Source organism: Zea mays, chromosome 2 (genome assembly GCF_902167145.1).
Source record: "Zea mays cultivar B73 chromosome 2, Zm-B73-REFERENCE-NAM-5.0, whole genome shotgun sequence".
In the NCBI taxonomy this organism is placed as follows: Eukaryota; Viridiplantae; Streptophyta; class Magnoliopsida; order Poales; family Poaceae; genus Zea; species Zea mays.
This window is the reverse complement of record NC_050097.1, coordinates 92,781,215-92,807,730: the sequence shown is the minus strand read 5'-3', so window position 1 is coordinate 92,807,730 and position 26,516 is coordinate 92,781,215. Positions and strand designations below refer to the sequence as shown.

Here is a 26,516-nt window from a genome sequence, read left to right as displayed (position 1 = left end):
ACCTTGGTCAGACCATCCGTGACCTAGCAACATGGAGCACCAGAGCTCTGAACAAGTGGAGTTAACACATGCGAACCGTCCGCCTACAAGGCCGGACGGTCCGAGACTTGGGAGTCAGTACTGTCCGGACTTATCCTCCGGACAGTCCGTAGTACAAATCCCAAAAACCACACAGTCCCTGTCCAAACCAAATTTGGCACCTGCGGACAGTCCGCCCATCAAGGCCGAACGGTCCGCACTATAATTCAGGGACTATGCCGAGAGCAGCCTCCTCTGGTCAGGACTGTGGACGGCCCGGCCCTAAGGCCCGGACGGTCCGCAGTAAAAATGAACAGGACTTGTCCAAAGCGAACAGACTTCGGACCCCACTGGAGGATCGCGGACGGTGCACCCTTAAGGCCCGGACGGTCCGTGCATCCCAAGACTTGGCACTTTTCAAACACGCTTTTGAAAGGATTTTTAACTCATGAAATTTGAAGCGCTGTTAGTCCTCATGCAAATGCAACCACTAGATGCTCTATGAAGCACTAAGTTTTACACAGATCAAAGTCATTGACCCCTCTTAATAGTACGACTATCTAACCTACTAATCTGGTCAAGTATATTCTCTAAACTCCTAGAGACCGGCAAAAACAAAACCTAACAAAACCTATGTTATACCTTTGCCTTCACTTGATCCACAACCAATGCTTATAAATCTCCAAGATTTCCTGTTCTATTTGGTCCAACCCTGCATTTTTATTTCTCCAGGAACCGTTAGTCCACAAACAGTTGTCATCAATTACCAAAACATCACTAAGGGGCCTAGATGATTCACAATCTCCCCCTTTTTGGTAATTGATGACAACACTACACAATATATTCAAGAGAAGTTTTGTTTTTCCAAATCTCCCTCATACCTTAGGTATAAGAAGGATTTTAGCGATGAGTTTCATAGGACTTATCTTGATTTGAAGTTCTGTCCGAGAGATAGATAAATCCCAATAAAATTCAGAATGTAGGAAAAGCTCCCCCTATGTGTGTGCATAAGACATAATTGATCGGAGTTTTGATGGAGATCTTCCTACAGTCATGGTTATCGAGGCATACAAGAGATAATATGTAAAGTAAGCGCAGCAATTATAATCACTCCTCGATTAACCAATCACAGAGTAATTTGAACTAAACATAGTTCAACCCACAGAATATTACAAATAGTTGTCCACAGGCATAAGACATAGAGTTCAAATAGTAGCCAATACCAAGTGCATAAGACATAAAATAGTGCATACGACATAAAATAGTGCATACGACATAAAATGGTAAACATGCACATGCATGGTCTCAATGTCCACATAAACAAGCTCCCCCTGAATATGACAACTTCTCTTTCTTCTCTTCTCTCCCCCTTTGGCATCAATTGCCACAAAGGAGGGGCTTCACTGATCACCTAGTGGAGGATGCATGCTATAGTAGTGAGTGCTGAAGGTGTCAAAGAGAGAGGAGAACTGCCCAAAATCCTGCTGAAGCTGCTGCTGCCTCTGACTGATCTCTTGCATGCTGTCATTGGTAGAGAGATTGTCAAATTGACTAGATAGAGCTCCCATGTTGTCCTGATAACTCTATTGCATGTTGTTGAGTCTGTTCATGATAGGATCAGTGACATGATCTTGATTGTGACTGCGAAATTTAGAGTACTCAGTGTTTAGCGCATCCTAGTTATCATCAAAACGAGATTGCATGGCATCCATGCGCTGATCCATATGTGTCATCAGTCCCTGGAAGCGGCTATCCATGTGGGTCTGAAGCCCTTGCTGGCTCATAAAATTGCACAAAGTCTTCAAAGTTATCTTCAGTGTATAGATCAATCCCAGCTGAAATGGTGACATAATTCAGACTGTTGGCAGCTGCAAATTCAGCAAACGTTGCAGAATATCTCTTAAAACCAGTCATCCAAGTGATGGATTCCTCATCTATATCAATCTCAGCTGTGGCCAGGAATTGCTTTAGTGCCATCTCACTGAAATCAGTTCTCTGACCCATAAAGTGATACAGACCACATGTCTCAAACTTTAGAATCAGGTCCTCCATAACTGATTGTCTTAGCATGAAAGTCCAATCAATCTCCTGATGTTTGTGAAAGTTGGTATCCATCAATGTGCCCCAAAAAACATCAAATTGGAGCTGAGTGTGAAAGAATTGAACATTGGTGTCTGATGGCAGAGTATATTGATTGATAGTCCTCCTGGAGCAGTATTATGCTATAGAGAACCTCCTCTTTGGAAATGTCCATCCTGTGACGTCAATCGGATAGTCAGGATGTGTATGTGGAACGTCTTCTGTGTCCATAGATACACTCCCCTAGCTGAAGATTGGGCCTCTGATTCAGTGGTTGGAGTGTAGTCTGCATCGTCTGCACGAGGGCGCTTTGATTTGAAGCGACCGGCAAGCTTCTTTCGAAGACCACCCAGGCCACTGCAATAAATATGAGAAACATCCATAGATGAATAGTTGATAACGCCACAATCATAGAGAAAGGAAGTGTAATTTTCTGTCAGGGTCTGGACTATCCGCGCTAGAGGGTCGGACTGTCTGCGCCCACCTGGCGGACGGTCCGCGACCGTCTAGGGGCGACTCTCTAGAACCCTAGTCGCCTCAATCATGCAATCGACGATTCGGCAGAAAATATCCATCCAAACTCATTCAAATTTTTGCACAACATTCACAATGAGTAGCACTAACAATCCCACCAATCCGATTTGTGAAAGTATTGCTCAATTCTAGATCAGAGAAAAAATCCAAAGAATCCCCAAATTTGAAGAAATTAGATGAAATCCACGAGATTATGAAATACCAGGATGAAGACATGTTTGTTGAACTTCCCATAAGCTTTCGGACTGTCCGTGCGCAACTTCACTACATCGTCCGCACACAATCGACCAAAGTGACCTTTAGGCGTGTGGAGAGTGAGAGAGGAGAGACAATGGATGAAAGTGACAAGTTGATTGGCTCAGCTTGATTTAACTGCCTGTCGCGGACGGTCCGCACCCTGGTAACTCAGACTGTCTGCACTGCTCCCTCGGACTGTCCAAAACCAGATACAGAAGACGGTCCATGGTCCATAGGCGGACGGTCCGCAGCCTGATACCCAAATATTCAAACTTTGTCCATTTTCTGATTTTGAATTTCAAATCCGATTTGATGCTTATATATGGACATTTCGACCAATCCAAAGGGTTAGTATGTATGCATACACACATTATGTATTTGAGGAATACACATTTTCATATCAAACTACTTAGATCAATCTAGAATGAAAATTCATCAAAAAAATACCCAATAAATAGCGTAGAGAGCATATTTAGAAACGAAATGCAATACTACACATGTGCGTTCAACCTCAAGCCACATTTGAGAGATCTATCACATTCATTTCACTTCTTAGTGTACAAAATCTTGTTTCATCCAATGGCTTTGTAAATATATCGGCCAATTGATCGTCCGTGCCAATTGAATATATAGAGATATCTCCCTTTCCAACATGATCCCTTAAGAAGTGATGCCGTATGACAATATGCTTAGTTCTTGAGTGTTGGACCGGATTTGTGGCCAATTTTACCGCACTCTCTTTATCACACATGAGAGACACATTCTTCAAAATGATCCCATAATCCAATAGAGTTTGTTTCATCCATAATAATTGTGCACAACAATTACCGGACGATATATATTCTGCCTCGGCGGTAGAGAGAGCAACAAAATTTTGCTTTTTAAAAGACCATGAAATAAGAGATCTTCCAAGAAATTGACAACAACCGGAGGTGCTCTTTCTATCATCTTTGCACCCCGCATAGTCCGAATCCGAATATTCAATTTATTCAAATTGAGCACCTTTGGGATACCATAGACCAATATTAGGAGTGTACTTCAAATATCTTAGAATTCTTTTTGCGGCCTTCAAGTGAATCTCTCTAGGTGAAGCTTGAAATCGAGCACACATGCAAACACTAAACAAAACATCGGGCCTAGATGCGGTAATATAAAGTAAACTACCAATTATTGAGCGATAAAGTTTTTGATCAACCATAGTACCTCCCTTATCTAAGTCTAGATGACCATTTGTTGCCATAGGAGTCTTGATAGGCTTTGCATTTTCTAAGCCAAACTTTTTGAGCATGTCCTTCAAATATTTTGATTGGCTTATAAAGATTCCATCTTTCAATTGTTTGATTTGAAGACCAAGAAAGAAGCTCAATTCTCCTATCATAGACATTTCAAATTCTTTTGACATCATTTTTTCAAATTCCTCACAAAACAATTCATTAGTAGATCCAAAAATAATATCATCAACATAAATTTGACAGACAAATAAGTCTTTTCCAATCCTTTTAGTGAATAGGGTAGTGTCAACCTTCCCAATTTTAAAGTCTTTGGAAAGCAAGAAATCCCTAAGCCTTTCATACCAAGCGCGTGGAGCTTGCTTAAGCCCATAGAGAGCTTTAGAAAGCTTGAACACGTGGTTAGGTCTTTTGGGGTCCTCAAAACCGGGAGGTTGTTCAACAAACACTAGTTCACTAATCTTACCATTTAGAAAGGCACTCTTTACATCCATTTGGTAGAGCTTGATATTGTGTGCACAAGCATAAGCAAGAAGAATCTGGATTGCTTGTAATCTTGCCACGGGAGCAAATGTCTCCCCAAAATCAAACCCTCTATTTGAGTATATCCTTGTGCAACTAATCTTGCCTTATTTCTTACTACTACCCCATCTTCATTGTGCTTGTTGCGAAACACCCATTTTGTACCAATAACATTGTGGTTCTTTGGTCTCTCAACAAGCTCCCAAACTTCATTTCGAGTGAAGTTATTTAATTCTTCATGCATTGCATTCACCCAATCAACATCAAGTAGAGCTTCATCTACACGGTTAGGTTCCATACAAGATACAAAAGAGAAATGTTCACAAAATGAAGCTATGCGAGAGCGAGTTTGAACACCCTTACTAATATCACCCACAATTTGATCAACCGGGTGATCCTTCACAATAGAATGATGAATTCTTGATACCGTTTGATAATTGCTAGTTGAAGCATTAGGAGGAACCGAATGACTTGAAGTACCTTGATCATGAGTAGCCATAATTTCATCATTTTGTTGGCTTTGGTGATCTTCTTCATTTAGAGTTGAAGTGGAAGGAATGACAACCACATTATTTTCATCATCATCTTCCTTTGGATTTATGTCACCAATGGCCATTGTTTTCATAGCATTTTTCAATTGAGTTCCACCAACATCATCAAGATTATCACTTTCATCTTGAGACCCATTAATTTCATCAAACTCAACACCATATGCTTCTTCAATAATACCATGAGTTTTGTTGAAAACTCTATAAGCCTTACTATTTGGTGAATATCCAAGAAGAAAACCCTCATCACATTTCTTCTCAAATTTAGAGAGCCGGCTTCCCTTTATCAAAATATAGCATTTGCAACCGAATACCCTAAAATATGAGATATTTGGCTTTCTACCAATGAGCAATTGATAGGGAGTTTTCTTCAAAAGCTTGTGACAATATAGCCTATTTGATGAATGGCAAGCGGTGTTTATTGCCTTGGCCCAATAAGAATCCGACACATTATATTCCGCTAACATAGACCTAGCCATATCAATGAGAGTCCTATTCTTTCTTTCAACAATACCATTTTGTTCCGGGGTATATTTGGAAGAGAATTCATGTTTAATACCCTTGTCATCACAATATTCATCAATTCTTGCATTTTTGAATTCCGACCCATTATCACTTCTAACTTTCTTGATATCAAAATCAAATTGATTTTGAGCCAATATAGCAAATGACTTGAATGTTTCAAACACATTAGATTTATCCCGAAGAATATAAACCCAAGTGAATCTAGAATAATCATCCACAATCACAAGACAATAGGAATTACCACCAATACTCACAAACGATGTGGGCCCAAATAAATCCATGTGAAGTAATTCCAAAGGTCGATGAGTAGACATTTGACTTTTATTTGGATGAGTATTTGCCACTTGCTTCCCAGCTTGACAAGAGCTACATAATTTGTTCTTCTCAAATTTCACATCTTTCAAGCCACGGACTAAGTCATGCTTGGTTAACCGATTGAGTTGCTTCATTCCAACATGACAAAGTCATCTATGCCATAACCAACCTAGTGAAGCCTTTGAGAATAAGCAAGTTGTGAGCTTTGCCTCACTAGATGAGAAATCAACAAGGTAAAGATTTTCATGTCTAAAACCTTTAAACTTAAGATTGCTACCATCAAAACAAGAGATAATAACATCATCAACTGTGAAATTGCAACTAAATCCTAAATCACATAATTGAGCTACGGATAGTAAATTAAAATTCAAAGACTCAACTAAGAGCACATTTGATATGGAATGATCATTCGAAATAGCAATTTTACCCAATCCTTTAACCTTTCCTTTGCGATTATCTCCAAATGTGATACTATCATAATTTGAGCAATCTTCCTCACTCATTTGGGTGAACATTTTCATATCTCCGGTCATGTGTTGAGTGCATCCACTATCTAACACCCAATGATTCCCTCCCGCCTTGTAGTTCACCTACAAAAGGAAATCAATCTCTTTTAGGTACCCAAACTTGCTTGGGTCCTTGGATGTTAGTGACCAAGGTCTTTGGCACCCAAATAGCTTTCTTTTTGTTGCCAACAATTGAAGTACCAACAAATCTAGCATGAACACCTTTTGCATAATGAGAAAGAACATAACAATGCTCAAAACAAGTGGAGGATACATTCTTGAGCTTAGGACAATTTTTCTTAATATGTCCCTTCTTGTGACACTTGTGACACACTTTGTCACATTCTTTCACAAATAATGTCTTTTGCTTTATAAAAGCATTTGTTGGGGGCCTTCGTCCTCCGAAGGTCCTCAAAAACGTAATTTAACAATGTCTTCCAAGCATGGCTTATGGATAGGTACCTTCGGACTTAGGATAAAAGCATACACGATGGGAAGAGCATGATCGTGATGAAGGTTGTCGTTGCTCTGAAGCTACGCGTAAGGGAGCTTCGGCTCAATCGCGGAAAAAGGAACCGACTTAAAAGGGAAAAGGCTATCTAGTCCTCATAGATTTATCTATAAGTCAATAATAAATGTAAAGGGCATCAATGTAATTTCTCATAGGCTGCGTCCTGTGCCTATAAATAGATGAACAGTACGCCCGTACTGTTCATGCTGACTTATACTTGCTTTTGCGTCACGCTTGTACTTTTTGCCTTCTATCAAACCAAAGGTACTTTTGTAATTCAATATTGCTTTTGTATTTCCATGATAATATAATAAGAATGAACTAATAATGTTATATGATTGTTTATGTTGTCTCTTATATTTCATATGCTTCTTCTTTTATTAACATAAACTGCAATGATGAAGGTATGTCCTTTATGACCTTCGTCCGAAGATCATTATATCCTAAGGGAAATAATGCTTCGAAGGACGAAGGGCATTAACATTTAACATCTTGTGTTGCCTTGTTCTTAATTCATAGTATTTGAGAACAAGTCCCCAACATTGGCGCCCACCTCCGGTGAACCCTTTTTCGACCACCTTCGGCAAGCACTGACCTTCGTCATGCCGCCAAAGAAAGCTTCAGCGCCAGGGGCTGCTGCACTACAGCCACTGGACCCGAACCAGGAGACCCTCTCTCTTTGAGAGGCCCGAAGCCAGAAAAGGAAGGCCACCAGTCCAACACTCCAGGAGGAGGAGTTGGACCAAGAGATCAGGGACATGGAAATAATTCATCAGCAAGTACAAAGGAAGAAGGAGAAGATGGCGCGACTAGCTGATCTTCAAAGGTAGATCGACGAAGGCACTGAACAAGTACGTCATCTTGCTCAAGACGAACAAGATCGAAGGCCCCAACACAGGGAGCTTTTTCAAGAAGGCTTATTCAACGAGGATGGATGGTATGATGATTTTAATCATGATACCTTTACCTTTGATGATGCTTCTCCCCTGGCAGCAGAACTGCAGGCTATCCCATGGCCTCCATCATACAAGCCACCTCAGCTCCCCATGTATGATGGGCACTCAGATCCGAAGCAGTTTTTGATGAGCTATGAAGCAACTATATCTTCGTATGGAGGCAATGCAGCTGTCATGGCCAAGTCCTTCGTCATGGCAGTTCAGAATGTGGCCCAAACATGGTATTCTTCTCTTCGGCCAGGGACTATTACTTCGTGGCAGAAGCTCAAGGATATGCTGGTGACAAGTTTCCAAGGCTTTCAGACGAAGCCAGTCATAGCTCAGGCCCTGTTCCAATGCATGCAAGACCATGAGGAATACCTCCAGGCGTATGTCCGAAGGTTCTTGCGACTAAGGGCACAAGCGCCTACGGTGCAAAATGAGATTGTAATTGAGGCCATGATTAAGGGCTTTCGGCCAGGACCTACGGCTCAGTACTTTGCAAGGAAGCCTCCGCAAACTCTGGAGAAGCTGCTTTAGAAGATGGATGAGTACATCCGAGCTGACAACGACTTTCGCCAAAGAAGGGAGGAAGCTTACAGATTCTCCGAAATGACCAGGGGCTTCGAAGGAAGAGTCCATCTGAGGCACGTCAGGTCAATCCATAACTCCACTCAAAGTGATGACAAAGGAAGTCAGTCTCAGAGGTCACAATATACCTCATAATCTTCGGGGCAACAACAAAGCTCCTTTAGGCCACCAGCTCCAAGGGGCAGAGGCGCCAGGGGCTTCGGAGGAAGGTTTGGGGATCAGCCTAGAAAGATTTACTGCTTATTCTATGGTGAGGACAAGGGCCATACTACAAGAATGTGCCATGTCACCATTCAGAAACAAAAGGAAATAGCAGAAGCCGAAACCCGGTAGAACCAGCCGAAGCAGGTCTTACACACTACTTCATCTCACTCTCCCTACGTACCAGAGTATGTGAACAATCATCCTTCAGCTTCTGTCGCTTCGGCTAGCCATTCACAGGCTTCCTGGCCACAACTTCCGCCTTCGCCAACACTACAACCGACCTATTCCCGAAGCCAGCAGCCAGAAGGGTGCCAGCACTCTCAACAGCAACGGAAATTTAGGGAGGAATCTGAAGCTCGCACAGTCAACAGTACTGTGACAGAATCAAAGCACATCTATTAAGAGATATCCTACCTCTGAAACATTTTTACGTTCATTTTCATTTTGTTTTTAATAAGGAACAATCAATGTAAACCTAGTTTTAATTTCTTGTAATAGCTTCGTTCCTGTCAGAATGAAATATATCTTCTTCACAGACTTACGAAGCTCAAAAGACGTTCCTAAGGGAATGCAGAGCTAAAAATCCCAGTACAAGTTTCACCGAAGCTACAAAAAGTCGTTCCTAAGGAGCGAAGCGTAAGTTTGCCGAAGCTACAAAAAGTCGTTCCTAAGGGAGCGCAGTGTAAGTTTTCTACTCAAAAGTCATTCCAAAGGGAATGCAGAGCCAAATACCGCCGAAATATAAGGCGAAGCGTGAAAAGTCAACGCAAAAAATACCGCCGAAATAGAAGGTGAAGAAGTTCAAAAGACGTTCCTAAGGGGATGCAGAACTTACACCGAAAAATAAGCGGCAAAGAGATTTTGATCGTTTCTAAGGGGACACAGAGATTGTGTGTTTCAGCGTGGGTGTGTGTCTTCGGCATTACCATTATTCTTTGCATCATATCATCGCATCATCTCGCATAGCATCACATCATACATCATATCACACCAATGACATGATCTTCGGAGAATGCTTTACAAAAATGAAAAGGTGCCAAGGCACAAAATAAGCTGAGAAGTACATCTTCATCAGCTCTGATATGGAAGAAGAGATCTATTATTTACGAAGCATTGATGTTTTTACGGAGCTTGGATGTTCTTTACAAAGTATGGATATTCTCACGAAGCATGAACACTCTTCTTTACGAAGCATGTGTTGGGGACTTGTTCTCAAATGCTATGAGTTAAGAACAAGGCAACACAGAAAATGTTAAACATTAAAGTCCTTCGTCCTTCGAAGCATTATTTCCCTTGAGAGATAATGATTTTCGGACGAAGGTTATGGAGGACGTACCTTCGTCAATATAACATATAAATAACGAAGGAGACGTATGAAATACAAAAAGTAACATAAACAGTTATGTATTACCATCAACTCATCTCTATTTCATTATTATGGAAAAATAGAAATGATAATAAGTTACAAAGGTACCTCCGGCTTGAAAGAAGGTGAAAGTACAAGCGTGACACAAAAGCAAATGCCAAGTCAGCGTGAACAGTACGAGGGCACTGTTCATCTATTTATAGGCACGGGATGCAGCCCATGTAAAATTACACCCATGCCCTTTACATTTGCTAATAACTCTATAGTAATCTACCGGGGTCTAAATAGCCTTTTCCTCTTTGAGTCGGTTTGCTTTTCTGCTATCATGCCGAAGCTCCTCTGCGCATAGCTTCGGCTATGCGCCATCCTTCATATTCTTTATGCTTCTTCACACTGTGGTTTTGACCTAAGTCCGAAGGTACCTGTTCATGTATCATACTCTACAAACATTGTTAAATCATGTTTTTGAGGACCTTCAGAAGCCGAAGGCCCCCAACAGTAGCCCCTCGCAATATTAATTTGTTATAATGATAAATTCAGATTGCGAAATGGACGAAGGCCTTAAGTCGAAGGTCCGAAAAAACACCTTCCCCTTGCTAGAATAGCAATAGTCAATGACAAGCGGGGCCCTCCCACTTGCAACGCACTAGGCGTATAAATAAGAGCACACCGCGAGCACATTTGGCACGCTTTCTTGCCATCTGCTCTTGCTTTCCCAATTTTTAGCTCTTGCATACCAACGCTTGCCTGGCTTTTTAGATTTTTAGCTTCGGCCTTAAGAGCACATTTTCAACATTTCCGAAGATGACTCAAGATAAAAAAGCTGTTGCCGAAACGAAGCTGAGCCTTTCTGAGGAGAAAAATCTTGGGTTTCTTGAATCGATAGCAAAGACGAATACAAAGAAGATCACTAGGGAGATTTTAGAAGGTTTATCTAAAGATACTGGTGAAAGTGACAGTTATGATATGGAAAGTGGAGGTGAAGACTCCGAAGATCGACCGTGGCGACCAAGTCATACAGTCTTCGGAAAATCAACTATTAAGCAGAGTCACCTTGACAATATGAGGGGGAGATATTTTCGAGATATGTCTACTGTGAGGGCAGATGACGGAGAGAAGACTGTGCCTACTCCCGAAGAGAATGAAGTCGTGATCTTCCGAAGCTTTTTCAAAGCTGGGCTTTGGTTCCCCTGAAACAGATTTGTGGTTGAGGTTTTAAAGATCTATCAGGTCTACCTTCATCAAATTACTCCCGAAGCAATCATAAGAATGGGAATCTTCGTCTAGGCCGTGAGAAGCCAGGGCTTGGAGCCAAATGCAAAAAGTTCCTGCAGTATGCACGAACTGCTATATGAGACGAAGCCCTGAGGTAAAGAACAATATCATAACAATTTTGGCTGCTATAGCTTCGTTGCCCGCTCTGGCTCAAGCTCCCCAGTGCCGACTTTTCAGAAGAGATGGTCTGGAGACTGGATGAAAGAATGGTTCTATGTGAAAAATGATTTAAAGGCACGAGAAGACATTAAAGAGATAATCATGCGCCCTATCTGGCAGCGCTTCGGCCTTTGGAAGCCGAAGGTGGAGATTGACAAGGCGGTCGAAGGATGTCGAAGAGCTTTCGGCACAGTTTGTTCTTTCACCGGGACAAGGGACCTAATCCAGGAGCATATAGCTTTTAGAGTATGGCCACTTGTAGAAAAGTGGGAAATGCCGAAGGAGACTGTCACTAAGACTGACGAAGGAGAGATAGTTCGGTTAAAATACACCTCAGATATGAGGTAAGTTTGTTGAGCCGGATGATGACTGGTTGAAGTGTATCGAAGCTACAAGTGATGAATTGGTTGGGCCGTACTGCAGAGCAGAAGATAACGCATTATCTGCGGCCTTCGGGAACCGGAAAAAGAAGAGACTAAACAGAGTTTTTGATGCTATAGGATTTGTGTACCCTGACTACCGATACCCACTACGGGGTTAGAAAAGGAAAGGTGCGGCTCCTGTGAAGGATGTTGCTTTGGCTGTCTCTAGTGAGCCTACGTCGAAGAGGAAGAAAGTGAAGGTCCTCACTCACCGACCATGCTACATTGAAACGGCCACAGTGCCTGAATTTGGCGGTGAGACCTCTTCGGCTAACGAAGCCAAAGAAACTGCGCTTATGCAGAAGACTGAAGAGCCGGCTGCAACGCCGAAGGCACCATTGGCCAAATTGGGTGAGCCGAAGGTCGAGAGAACAAAGATATCAAAAGTTACAAGTCCTTCGGCAGGGGTGACAGTGCCGAAGGCACAAAAAGATCTTACAGTTACCCCTAAGAGGAAAAGGATGGTCCACGTACTAGATGTACTGGAAGAAATAAAGACTTCAAGCTCTACTCCAGGGAAAACAACCGAAGCTTCAAAAACACAAATTGAAACAAAGCAAACTGAAGCCGAAGCTGCAAAGAGTCATGCCAAACCCAAAACTGGGCCCTCAGAGCCCGCCAAAAAGAAATCCCTAGAAATTGGAGATAAAGAAACGGAAAGAGAAGCTTCAGAACAACTTCTGTCTGAACAAACTGCCACTCCCACACCCGAAGCATCTTTCGAAGCTCTCGATTATATTGTACGACATGCTTCGGGAAAAAGGTTATCTGCAGAAGAAAAGCGAGAAGCTCAATATTATGCCCAAAGACTGAAATATCCAAAAGGGGCGTTGATATTCAATGGCAGCGGAGAAGAAGACTTCTTGTATTGTCTCCCAGACAGCAAGGAGATCTCTGTCTGCCGGGAGATGGGCAAAAGCTTTGGATTCCCGACACTAGAAGACGGTCTCTCGGTGCTATCAAAAGATGAATTAGCCGACAGCTTAGCATATAATAGCTTAAAGGTACGAGAATAAACTTTTTGTACTTTAAAAACAAAAGATTTTCTTATTTGCTTATACTTAATACCGCACTCCTTCCACAGGGCCTAATTCTTAGCAACGCCCTCAGGGCGCAAAAAAGTGCCGAAGACGAAGGATGCACTATAGCTTTGAACAACCTTCGTTCCGAGGTAATTGAACTAAGGAACGAAGGTCTTGAAAAAGATAAAGTTTTGAACTCATTGGTGAACAAGATAAAAGAGGACGAAGCTACTTCAAAAGCCCAAGCCGAAGCCCAGAAATGTGAAATTGAAGATCTTCGAAAATAGCTGGCAGAAGCAAAATTAAAATGTGCAATTGCCGAAGCTGACCGAGACGCCAGTGATTACTGGAAAAATTATTGGGAGAAGACAACTGCATAACTTTGGTCTTCAAAAGAAAGATGTTATGAAAAATCCATAGAATGTGTGGGAAAAATTAAGACTAGTTTCGCCAGCGTCGGTGCATACTCCAGCAAGGACAACTTCGTAAGAGGCGATCCCGAGGGCCCAATCGAATGGATCAACAGCGAAGCCGATGCCTTTGAGGAAATTTTGAATGGCCGTGGAGACGTCTGCGCCTTTTCTGGTGCAAGAGGAGTCACATCCATTTTGGAGAAAGCAGGATGCGAACATGTGAAGATTTTGGCCCAAGCCGAAGCTGCTTTCTCTATTGATGACACGAAGGATCCCTCGGCCGAAGCAAACTTAGCTGGTGGAAAATTCTTTACTGACGTTTGGGAAAATGGCGACCGAGGGATGGCCCATGAGATAATAAAAAAGAGCGAAAAAGATACTCATCATGATACGAGAGAAGCAGCGAAGGCGGCTGAGAAAGCTGCGGAACTCGAGAAACGGATAGGTATTGCCTGATTGTTTTTAACTTTATGTTTTATTTTTGTGACTTCGAACTTATCTATGTTTTGTATCGCAGCTGAACTATCTCCTCCCTCGGAGCCCTTCGAGTCATTGGCCGACCCCGAAGCAAAAAAGGAAGATAAAATTATTAAGATGGCCGAAGCTATTATGGACGAAGTTGTGACTCAACTACTAAACGAAGCTGCGGAAGCAGTTTTAAAAGAAGAATAGCTATTGTTGTAAAAACATTCGGAATATTGATGTAATATTTGCTGAACAAAGTGTGTAATATTTTATTGTTTTGAATGTAATATATAAGTTGTTTGTAATTCAGTTCTTTACGATGCATGAAACTTTACGTACATACCGTTTTTGAGCCTTCGGCGAAAAAACACCTTCCCTTCTTTTCATACTTCGTGAAGAATATCCATATTCCGTGAAAATATTATGCTTCGTAAGCAATAGATCTCCTTTGATATTAAAGTTGATAAAGTTGTACTTCTTCAAAACTTATTTTGTGCTTTGGCACAACTTCTTTGAAACAATTTCCGAAGATCAACATTGTGTCCCCTTCTTGTGCCATTGATGCAATATGATGTATGATGTCATGTTATGCGAATGATGTGATGATGTTATGGTATGCGAATAAAGTTTTTGCCGAAGATACACACACATTCCCTCAGTAGAACACACAATCTCTTTGTCGTTTATTTTTCGGCTTCACTGCTTAATTTTCGGTGTATCAGCGCTGACTTTTCGCTGTAAGCCTCCCTTAGGAGCTTCTTCGCCTTCTACTTCGGCGGTATTCGCATTGACTTTTCGCGCTTCGCCTTATACTTCGGCGGAATCAGCGTTTATTTTTTGCTGTAAGCTCTTCATTCCCTTTGGAACGACTTTTGAGCAGAAAACTTACGCTGCGCTCCCTTAGGAACGACTTTTTTTTTGTTTCAGCAAACTTACACTGCGTTCCTTAGAACGACTTTTTGTTGCTTCGGCAAATCTTGTAATATAATTGTGAACCCCGCGTTCTCTTGAGAACAACTTTCGTGTTTTACTGACTTTTGGAACTTCGTGAGTCTGTGAAGAAGGTATATTATATCATGACAATGACGAAGCTATTACAAGAAATTGAAAACAACAAAAGAACTAGGCTTTCAATGATTGCTTCTTTATCGAAAAGGAAAATGATGACGAATGTAAAAACTGTTTCAGAGGTAGGATATCTCTTAGTAGATGTGCTTTGATTCTGGCACAGTACTGTTGACTGTGCGAGCTTCGGACTGCTCCCTGAAGTCTCGCTGCTGATGAGTGTGCTGGCTCCCTTCTGGCTGCTGGCCCTGGGGATATGCGGGTTGCATTGGTGGTGGAGGTGGAGGCTGTTGCCAAGATGCCTGAGGTTGGCTTGCCGAAGCAACAGAAACTGCAGGATGGTTACCCACATACTCTGGTATGTACGGTGAATGATACGAAGCAGTATGCATAACTTGCTTTGGCTGGTTTTGTTGGGCTGCAGCTTCTGCTATCTCCTTCTGTTTCTGGATGGTGACATGGCACATCCTTGTAGTATGGCCCTTGTCCTCACCGCTGAATAGGCAATAAATTTTCCTGGGCTCATTCCCAAACCTTCCGCCGAAGCCCCTGGCGCCTCTGCCCCTTGGAGCTGGAGGCTGAGGATAGCTTTGTTGCTGCCCCGAAGCCTGGGAGGAATATTGTGGCCTATGCTGCTGACCTCCTCTGTTGTCATTCTGAGTAGAGTGGATTGATCTGACGTGCCTTGGGTGAATCCTCCCTCCGAAGCCCCTGGTCATCTCGGAGAATTCGAAGCTTCCTCCCTTCTTTGATGAAAGTCATTATCAGCGCGGATGTATTCATCCATCTTCTGAAGCAATTTTTCCAAGGTCTGAGGGGGTTTCCTGGCGAAGTATTGGGCCGAAGGTCCTGGCCGAAGCCCCTTGATCATGGCCTCAATGACAATTTCATTGGGCACTGTTGGCGCTTGTGCCCTCAGACGCAAGAACCTTCGGACATACGCCTGAAGGTATTCCTCGTGATCCTGCGTGCACTGGAACAAAGCTTGAGCAGTAACCGGCTTCGTCTGAAACCCTTGGAAACTGGTGATCAGCATGTCCTTCAGCTTCTGCCATGATGTGATTGTTCCTGGCCGTAGAGAGGAGTATCAGGTTTGTGCAACATTCTTGACTGCCATGACAAAAGATTTCGCCATGACTGCAGTATTGCCTCCATATGAAGATATGGTAGCTTCGTAGCTCATCAGAAACTGCTTTGGATCTGAGTGCCTGTCGTACATGGGAAGCTGAGGTGGTTTGTAAGATGGAGGCCAAGGTGTAGCGTGCAGTTCTATTAATAGAGGAGAAGCATCATCAAAAGCAAAATTTCCATGATGGGAATCATCATACCATCCATCATCATCCAACAATCCTTCTTGATGAAGCTCCCTGTGCTGGGGCCTTCGTTCTTGCTCATCTTGAGCAAGATGGCGTACTTCTTCAGTGGCTTCGTCAATCTGCCTTTGCAGGTCAGCTAGCCGAGCCATTTTTTCCTTCTTCTTTTGCACTTGCTGATGAAGCATCTCCGTATTCCTGATCTCTTGGTCCAACTCGTCCTCCTGGGGCGTTGGACTGGTGGCCTTCCTCTTCTGGCCCTGGGCCTCTCGAAGAGAAAGGGTCTCCTGGTTCGAGTCCAACGGCTGCAGAGCGGCAGCCCCTGTCGCTGAAGCTTTCTTTGGCGGCATGACGAAGGTCGATGCTCACCGAAGGTGGTCGAAAAGGGTTCACCAGAGGTGGGCGCCAATGTTGGGGACTTGTTCTCAAATCCTATGAGTTAAGAACAAGGCAACACAGAAAATGTTAAACATTAAAGTCCTTCGTCCTTCGAAGCATTATTTCCCTTGAGAGATAATGATTTTCGGACGAAGGTTATGGACGACGTACCTTCGTCAATATAACATATAAATAACGAAGGAGACATATGAAATACAAAAAGTAACATAAACAGTTATGTATTACCATCAACTCATCTCTATTTCATTATTATGGAAAAATAGAAATGATAATAAGTTACAAAGGTACCTCCGGCTTGAAAGAAGGTGAAAGTACAAGCGTGACGCAAAAGCAAATGCCAAGTCAGCGTGAACAGTACGGGGCACTGTTCATCTATTTATAGGCACGGGACGCAGCCCATGTAAAATTACACCCATGCCCTTTACATTTGCTAATAACTCTATAGTAATCCACCGGAGTCTAAATAGCCTTTTCCTCTTTGAGTCGGTTTCCTTTTCTGCTATCATGCCGAAGCTCATCTGCGCATAGCTTCGGCTATGTGCCATCCTTCGTATTCTTTATGCTTCTTCACACTGTGGTTTTGACCTAAGTCCGAAGGTACCTGTTCATGTATCATACTCCATAAACATTGTTAAATCATGTTTTTGAGGACCTTCGGAAGCCGAAGGCCCCCAACAACATGAAAAGAGGGGAAGGTGTTTTTTCGCCGATGGCTCAAATACCGTATGTACATAAAGTTTCATGCATCGCAAAGAACTCAATTACAAACAATTTACATATTAGATTCAAAACTATAAACATCAAATGTTACATTAATAGCCTAAAAATGTTTTTACAATAACTACTATTCTTCCTTCAGAACCTTCTCTGCAACTTCGTTAAGCAATTTGTTAACAACTTCGTCAACAATAGCTTCGGCCATATTGATGATTTCTATTGCTTTCTTTGTTTCTGGGTCGGCCAGTGGGTCGAACGGCTCTGGTGGAGGAGGTAATTCAGCTGCGGTAGAAAACATCAATTAGTTCGAAGTCACGAAAACAAACAACGAAGCTAAAGGCTATTAAATGATACCTATCCGTCTCTCGCGTTCGGCAACTTCTTCAACTTTTTTAGCCGCTTCTCGGAAGTCATGAATATCTTTTTCACTTTTCTTCATTATTTCGTGAGCCATTTCTCGGCCGCCATTTTCCCAGATATCAGTGAAAAATTTTCCGCCTATTAAACTTGCTTCGGCCAAGGGGTCCTTCGTGTCATCCACGGAGAAGGCAGCTTCGGCCTGGGCCAAGGTTTTAACATGATTGCAACCCGCCTTCTCCAAGATGGCTGAAACTCCTCTCTCTCCAGAGAATGCGCAGACGTCCCCACGATCGCTTATAATTTCCTCAAAAGCTTCGGCTTCACCGCTGATCCACTCGATAACGCCCTCAGGTCGCCTCGTATGAAGTTATCCTTGTTTGAATAGGTGCCCATGTTGGCGAAGCTAGTTTTTATCTTCTCCATGCAGCCCAAAGATTTTTCAAAACATCTTTCCTTGGATGCGCGAAGCTCTTCAACTATCTTTTCTAAATAATTTTTCCAATATTCGCTGGCATCTCGGTTAGCTTTAGTGACATCGCATTTTTCTTTGGTCTCTGCTAATTGTTTCTGAAGGTCTTCGATTTCATTCTTTTGGACCTCAGCTTGAACTTTGGAACTAGCTTCGTCTTCTTTTACTTTGTTTAACAATGAAATTAATATCTTGTCTTTTCAAGACCTTCGTTCCTTAGTTCAATCACCTCCGAACGAAGGTTGTTCAGAGCCATTGTATACCCTTCATCTTCAATGTTTTTCTGTGCTCTAAGGGAATTGCTAAGGATCAAGCCATGCAAGAGGACAACATTAAGTATAAACAAATGAAGTAATTCGTTTTCAAATACAAAATTGACTTTTATACCTTTATGCTATTATATGCTAAACTGTCAGCCAATTCATCCTTTGATAGTATTGAAAGGCCATCTTCTAGCTTCGGAAATCCGAAGCTTCTACCCATCTCCCGGCAGACGGATATCTCTTTACTATCCGGGAGACAGTACAAAAAAATCTTCCTCCCCGCTGCCATTGAACACTAATGCCCCCTTCGGGTATTTCAGTTTTGGAGAATAATGTTGAGCTTCTTGTTTTTCTTCCTTAGAGAGTCCCTTTCCCGAAGCATGGCGGATGATGTAATCAATGTTCTCTTTTATAGCTTCGGGAGCAGGAGTGGCAACCTTTTCATGCGAAATTTGCTTTGTAGCCTTTTCTTCTGTTGCCATTTCTTCAATTTCGGCAGAATTTTTCTCAGCAGGCTCTGAAGGCCTAGTATCTATTCCCATTGTAGCTTCAACTTCTATCTGCTTAGTATCAGCCTTGGTTTGCGCTTTGACAACTTCGGCAACTTTCTTTATGGGAGTGGGGCTTATGGAATCCGTTGTTTCCAAAATATCTAATACATTTACCATCCTTTTTCTTCTAGGGGTTATGGCAGAACTCTTTTTTGCCTTCAGCATTGTTGCTTCTGTTGAAGGACTTAAAATCCCAGGACTTAAAACCCCGAGTATCTTTGTTACTTCTTTAGTTTTTGACCCTTTAGCCTTATCTTTGTCAACCTTCGTTTCAATTAGCTCAGCCGAAGGTGCCTTCGGCATTACAGCCGGCTCCTCAATCTTCTGCGTGGGAGGAGCAGGTTCTTTCAGTTCAGCAGCTGAAGAAGCCTCCCCGCCAAAGTCAGGTACCACGGTCGGTTCAATATAGCATGGCCGGTGGGTAAGGACCTTCCATTTTTTGCCCTTCGGCGCAGGCTCATCTGGAGTGGCCGAAGCAGCAGTTTTTCTCTTCTTTCCCTGTCCTCGCACCGGATAGCGGTAGTCGGGGTAAACAAAACCAATGGCATCAAAAACTCTATTCAACCTCTTTTTTCCTTGGCCTCCGAAGGCTATGGATAATGCATTGTCTTCCGCCTTGGAATATGATCCAAGCAGTTCATCGCTTGTAGCTTCGATGCATTTTAGCAAGTCATCATTTGGTTCATCGAATTTATCCCCATATCTGAATGTGTACTTCAGCCAAACCAATTCACCTTCACTAGATTCGGTGATGGTCTCCTTCGGCATTTCCCAACTCTCTACAAGCGGCCATACTCTGAATGCTATGTGCTCTTTAATTAAATCTCTCGTACCAATAAAGAAGCAGATATTAGCAAATGCTTTTTGACATGCTTCGGCGACTTCGTCCATTTCAATCTTCGGTCTTCGGAGGCCGAAGCGGGACCAAATGGGACGCATAATAACCTCCTTAATATCCTCCCTCGCACCAAGTCGTTCTTCACATAAAACCATTCCTCCATCCAATTTCCCGGCCACCTTTTCCGGAATGTTGGCACCGGGTAGCTTGCGTTGGGACGGGCAATAAATCCATAACAACCGAAGTTGTTGTGATACTGTTCTTTCCCCATGGCCTTCGTCTCATACAGAAGTTCGTGCATGCTGCAGAAGCATTTCGCGCTTGGCTCCATCCCTTGACTCTTTATTGCCTAGACGAAGACTCCCATCCTCAATATGGCTTCGGGGGTCAATTGATGAAGGAAAATTTGAAAGGTTTTCAACACTTGAACTACAAACCTGCTCAGCAGGAACCGAAGCTCAGCTTTAAAGAAGCTTCGGAAAATCACAACTTCATTCTCCTCAGGCGCAGGAGTGTTGTTGTCTTCGCCAGCCCTCACAATAGACATATCTCGAAAGTACCTCCTTCTCATGCTCTCAAGGTGGTATGGCTTGGCCTCCAGGGTCGATCTTCGGAATCTTCACCTCCACTTTCTGCATCATAGTTGTCACTATCACTAGTATCTTCAAACAGGCCCTCCAATATCTCTTTAGTAATCTTCTCTGTATTTGATTTTGCCATTGATTCTAAAAACCCAGCTATATAAGGATTTGCATCCTTCTTTTGTTCAAAGAGCTTCTCCTCTTCGGTTAGCTTCGTCTCAGCAACAACCTTCTTGTCTTGAGACATTTTTCTTTCAGCAATGACGAAAACGTGTCTTTTTAACCGAAGCTCAGGAAGCTTGAGAAACTAGCAAGCGTTAGTGAGCAAGAGCTATAAAATTGAGCAAATAAAGCAAGTGGCACAAACAGCGTACCAAATGTGGTCGGGGTGAGTTTTTATTTATACGCCCGGCGCGCTCCAAATTGGAGGGTCCCATTTGTCATTGGTTGTTGCTATTCTAGCAAAGGGAAGGTGTTTTTTCAGACCTTCGGCTTAAGGCCTTCGTCCATGTTGCAGTCTGAATTCGTTATCCTAAACAAATTAATACTACGAGGGGCTACTATTGGGGGCCTTCGTCCTCCGAAGGTCCTCAAAAATGTAATTTAACAATGTCTTCCAAGCATGGCTTATGGACAGGTACCTTCGGACTCAGGATAAAAGCATACACGATGGGAAGAGCATGATCGTGACGAAGGTTGTCGTTGCTCCAAAGCTACGCGCAAGGGAGCTTCGGCTCTATCGCCGAAAAAGGAACCGACTTAAAAGGGAAAAGGCTATCTAGTCCTCATAGATTTATCTATAAGTCAATAATAAATGTAAAGGGCATGAATGTAATTTCTCATAGGCTGCGTCCTGTGCCTATAAATAGATGAACAGTACACCCGTACTGTTCATGCTGACTTGTACTTACTTTTGCGTCACGCTTGTACTTTTTGCCTTCTATTAAGTCGAAGATACTTTTGTAATTCAATATTGTTTTTGTCTTTCCATGATAATATAATAAGAATGACCTAATAATGTTATATGATTGTTTATGTTGTCTCTTATATTTCATATGCTTTTTTTATTAACATAAACTGCAATGATGAAGGTATGTCCTTTATGACCTTCGCCCGAAGATCATTATATCCTAAGGGAAATAATGCTTCGAAGGACGAAGGGCATTAACATTTAACATCTTGTGTTGCCTTGTTCTTAATTCATAGTATTTGAGAACAAGTCCCCAACAACATTCTTTCCTTTCTTGGTAACATATCCAAGACCGTCACGGTTAAGTGAGCACCATTGACTTCCCAATATGAAATCCAATTTAGCCTTTCCACCATATGCCTTCTCTAGATCATAAATTAGAGCATTTACTCTATCTACTATCACTAGATTCTCAACAATGATTTTTGATTCATCAAGAGCAATATTATCATTCATAGGAGAAATTTTGCATTTATCATAAATAGAGTTAGTAGATAGTGGTTCACTTGTAAGACTATCAAGTAAGTCACAAGTGACTCCAACATCCTCGGTGACCACCACAACTTCATGCACAATAGATGATTTTTGAGCATCCGCAAGCTTCTCAACAATTCTCTTTTAGATCGTCGTGAGAGGTCTTGAGCTCCTCAAAAGACAATTGGAGGTTTTTATACAATTCCTTCAAGGTCTTAAAATTTTTTTTTCTTTGTGCATGTAGTCATCAGCCTCACCTAACATTCTAACAAGATCATCATATGAATAGCCATCATCATCAACATCATCATCATCATTTATATCATTTAAATCGGTGATGATTTTTACATTAGCATCTCCCTTTGCCATGAGACAATGTGGGGATGAGAAGAGTGAGGGAGCTTCCTTGATGGCAATTCCGACATTAAGCTTGGATGAGGTAGGCTTTGCCATCTTTCTTCTTGTTGTAGAATTTCTTTTTCTTCTTATCACCTTCATCTTTGCCCTTCTTCTTCTTGTTAGGGCAATTCATGGCAATGTGACCAGGTTCCCCACACTCAAAACATTTTCTATCATTGAAAGCATTTCTTCTTGATGTTTGACCTCTTCTAGGTTGACCTCACTTCATCTTCATGAATTTGTTGAATTTCCTTACAAATAGAGCCATATCACCATCACTCTCACTTTCATTTTCTTCATCATTACTATCTTCTTTTTCAATTGCCTTTGAGGCTTTAGCTTTGAGAGCAATTGATTCATTCTTCACTTTCTTTGCCAAACTTATAGCATCGGCTTGAGATTTCTTGAATATATCTTGAGTAAGAATTTCCCCCAATACTTCGGTTGGAGAAGTTGTAGATAGATCACTTTTTACTAACATTGTCACAATGGTCTCATATTTCTCCGGAAGTGATCTAAGGAACTTATGAGTGAAATCCACATCTGGTACATTAAAACCAAGTCCCTTGAGTTCATTCACTATCTCATTTAACCAGTTGAACATATCGGATACACTCTCATCTCCTTTCATAATAAATTGCTCAAACTTTCCTTTGAACACATATAGCTTGGCACTCTTCACAATTGTAGTTCCTTCATGAATTTCCATTAGCTTAATCCAAATCTCATGAGCGGTTGTGAGATTCTTGATATGATTGAACTCATTTATATCAAGAGCATCATAGAATACATTCATGGCTTGATCATTTGTAAGGATATTCTCATTGTCACTAACGGATGGTTCATCTTCTTTCAACACAACAAATCCATCCTCGACAATTGGCCAAATTTTTCCATCCATTTCTCTAAGATGCATTGACATTCTTATTTTCCAATAGTCGTAGTTATTCCCATCAAAATGCGGTGGCTTCCCAATGTGCACATTGTTGTTACTAGCCATTTTGTCCCACTCCGGGATGATTAGATCCACAAACAATGGACTCCTTAGCTCTGATACCACTTGTAGGATCTAGGACACCGGCTAGAGGGGGGTGAATAGACGGTTTTGACTAAAATAAAAAAACACTAGGGAAATTTAATCAATATAACAAGAGGAATAAATTCTCTAGTGATAACAAGTAAACAATCTATGAGAATCAACTAATGTGATTGAATACTTGATGAACAATATGCAAAATACTATTCACTTGGACGACAATAAGTAATGCAAGAAAATAAAGACACCGGATTTTATCCCGTGGTATCGATGATTTGCCGATCACCCCTAATCCACGTTGAGGTGGACTTCAAGCTCTCACTTGCTCCTCTATCAAGACATGGCTTGATCTTTGAGCCAAGTGGATAAGAAATCACTCAATACCTCGATTCCACTAGTGTCACCTTTGCCGCTCCGGCGAGGTAGGCGCGAACCCTTCACAATCAACACTACGGCTTCTCCACAATCTTCTTGGAGAGCTCGACGGAGACAATCACCCGAGCCGTCTAGGAGGCGGCAACCTCCAAGAGTAACAAGCCGATGACACTTGCTCGGTGTACCACCTAGTGCCTCAAGAATCACCAATGGATGCAAATGCACTAGGAACACTCAATCTCTCATTAGAATGCAATCTCAAGCAATGTGTGTGAGAGAATGAGTTGGAGCATCACAAATGAGCTCAATGTGTGCAAGGAATGGCCAAGAGGACCCCCACACACGAGCTCCCCTTCTATTTATAGTCCCTCTCTCAAATCCAACTGTTATGAGCAAAAGACACATGTTCTATGCACACGCGGACGGTCCGCGCCCTAGGGCTGGATGGTCCGCCGTACGCATAGTGGCTATTTTTCCCGTTTGAAATCTGTCAGAGCTGTCAAAAAAGTAAGGTCCGGACAGTCCGCCCACCTTGGCTGGACCGTCCGCGACCTGGCAACATGGAGCACCAGAGCTCTGAACAAGTGGAGTTAACACATGCGGACCGTCCGCCTACAAGGCAGGACGGTCCGAGACCTAGGAGTTAGTAATGTCCGAACTTATCCTCCGGACAGTCCATACAACAAATCCCAAAAACCACACAGTCCTAGTCCAAACCAAATTTGGCACCTGCGGACGGTTCGCCCATCTAGGCCGAATGTTCCGCACTATAATTCAGGGACTGTGCCGAGAGCAGCCTCCTCTGGTCAGGACTGGGGACGGTCTGGCCCCAAGGCCCGGACGGTCCACAGTACAAATGAACAGGATTTGTCCAAAGTGAACAGACTTCGGACCCCACTGGAGGATCACGGACGGTTCGCCCTCAAGGCCCGAACGGTCCGCGCATCCCAATACTTGGCACTTTTCAAACACGCTTTTGAAAGGATTTTTAACTCATGAAATTTGAAGCGTTGTTAGTCCTCATGCAAATGCAACCATTAGATGCTCTATGAGGCACTAAGTTTTACACAGATCAAAGTCATTGACCCCTCTTAATAGTACGACTATCTAACCTACTAATCCGGTCAAGTATCTTCTCTAAACTCCTAGAGACCGGCAAAAACAAAACCTAACAAAACCTATGTTATACCTTTGCCATCACTTGATCCACAACCAATGCTTATAAATCTCCAAGATTTCCTGTTCTATGTGGTCCAACCCTGCATTCTTATTTCTCCAAGTACCGTTAGTCCACAAACAGTTGTCATTACCAAAACATCACTAAGGGGCCTAGATGATTCACAAAGTGGAACAGCTTTGGACGGAGTTACGTCACCGAAACAGGGTGTGGGCAGAATTTGGTCAGCGTATAAATGAGTTGGAAGTTGACGTCAGATGCCTGCAAGACGAGCTTGCTGAACGGGATTTGGCGGTCGATTGGGCCATCAACTCTCGTTCGGTTGCTTGAGATCGGGAAGCCAAAGCTCGTGCTCGTGTGACCGAGCTTAGTGCGGCCCTTGACAACTTGCAAGTATACTGCAATACTCTACATGAGGAAGTGCATGTACTGTATTCACGACTGCACCCGGACGTACCTGCCGACCCTGTTGCAATGGGAGCCGGACCATCGGGGATAGCAGGTGAAGGACCTAATGGGGAACTGAACCTTTTTAAGCCCCCTCCTTCTATGAACCTGGCTGATGAGCGGTCTCCTACAACAGACAGTGAAGCAACAAAAGATAACAAAGACTAGACTAGTGTAGTATAGGAACTATACCTATGTAAGATAAATAATGAAGTCATGTTGTACACTTGGTCAGTATCATTACGTTTTGGTAATGTAAAATGATGGTGTGTATCGGCATTTTTCCCAAATGTTGTTTTTGCCTCAGATGCCATCAAGGACTCGTGCGCAGGACTGTGCGGGTACTTCCCGTAGTCGGGAAGATACCCCTAATCCACCACCTATACCACCAACGCTGGCCGAGGCTATCGCTGCCTTGGTCAACGCGACTGGAGATAATACCTGCTTTTTACATGAAATGGCGGGTAATCAATTCCAGCAGCAAGGCGGAAGGGCTCCTCCCCAGGGACCGCGTGAAACCTCATATCTGGACTTCTCTGAAACGCGTCCCCCAATCTTTGTTAAAGCTGAAGATCCTCTTGAAGCTGATGACTGGATCAGGGTAATGGAGCAGAAGTTCGGATTAATCCGCTGCACCGAAACACATAAGCCGTTGTTCGCTGCCCAACAACTAAGAGGTCCTGTGAGTACCTTGTGGGGAAAATTTGTGGCAATTTAACCAGCCGAACATCAGGTCACGTGGGATGCATTTAAGTTAGCGTTCCGTGAGCACTATATTCCAGAAGGAGTGCTACACATGAAACATGAGGAATTTATGCGACTCAAGCAAGGGGGAGATACTGTTATGCAGTATCTCAAATTTAATCATTTATCCCAATATGCAATTGACCAAGTAAACACTGACCTGAAGAAGAAGAATTTCTTCATGAGAGGCCTCAACGATCGGCTTCAAAGAAAAATGGCCACCTGCCTAGATCTCACTTACAGTAGGGCTGTCAGCACAGCGCCTGCAGTAGAAGCTAAGAATACAAGCCAAGGAAAATCGAAGGGATTCGGAGTTGACAGGTCCAATCAGGGACCTGAAAAGTGAACCAGGTTGGTAATATGACCTGTTAATCAGAATCGTTCTTCGTCTCGCCCACCCTCCTACCCATTCAAACAGCCTGTCTTCATTCGCCCTGCCACTGCCCCCACTTCTACAAGTCA

At 42.7% G+C, this 26,516-nt stretch overlaps 1 protein-coding gene across 1 annotated transcript in view; it reads right to left on the bottom strand.

Moving 5' to 3' along the window:
- The window catches only part of LOC103648791 (uncharacterized), a 78,220-nt gene extending 52,386 nt beyond the window's left edge, over positions 1 to 25,834 (bottom strand). Inside the window, exons 1-2 of the mRNA XM_020548922.1 lie at positions 25,752 to 25,834; positions 25,321 to 25,437 (exon numbers count right to left, since the gene is read on the bottom strand). Of these exons, the coding sequence (XP_020404511.1) occupies positions 25,321 to 25,437; positions 25,752 to 25,834 (200 nt within the window). The remainder of the gene's footprint in view (positions 1 to 25,320; positions 25,438 to 25,751) is intronic.
- Between the last annotated feature and the right edge of the window lie 682 nt (positions 25,835 to 26,516).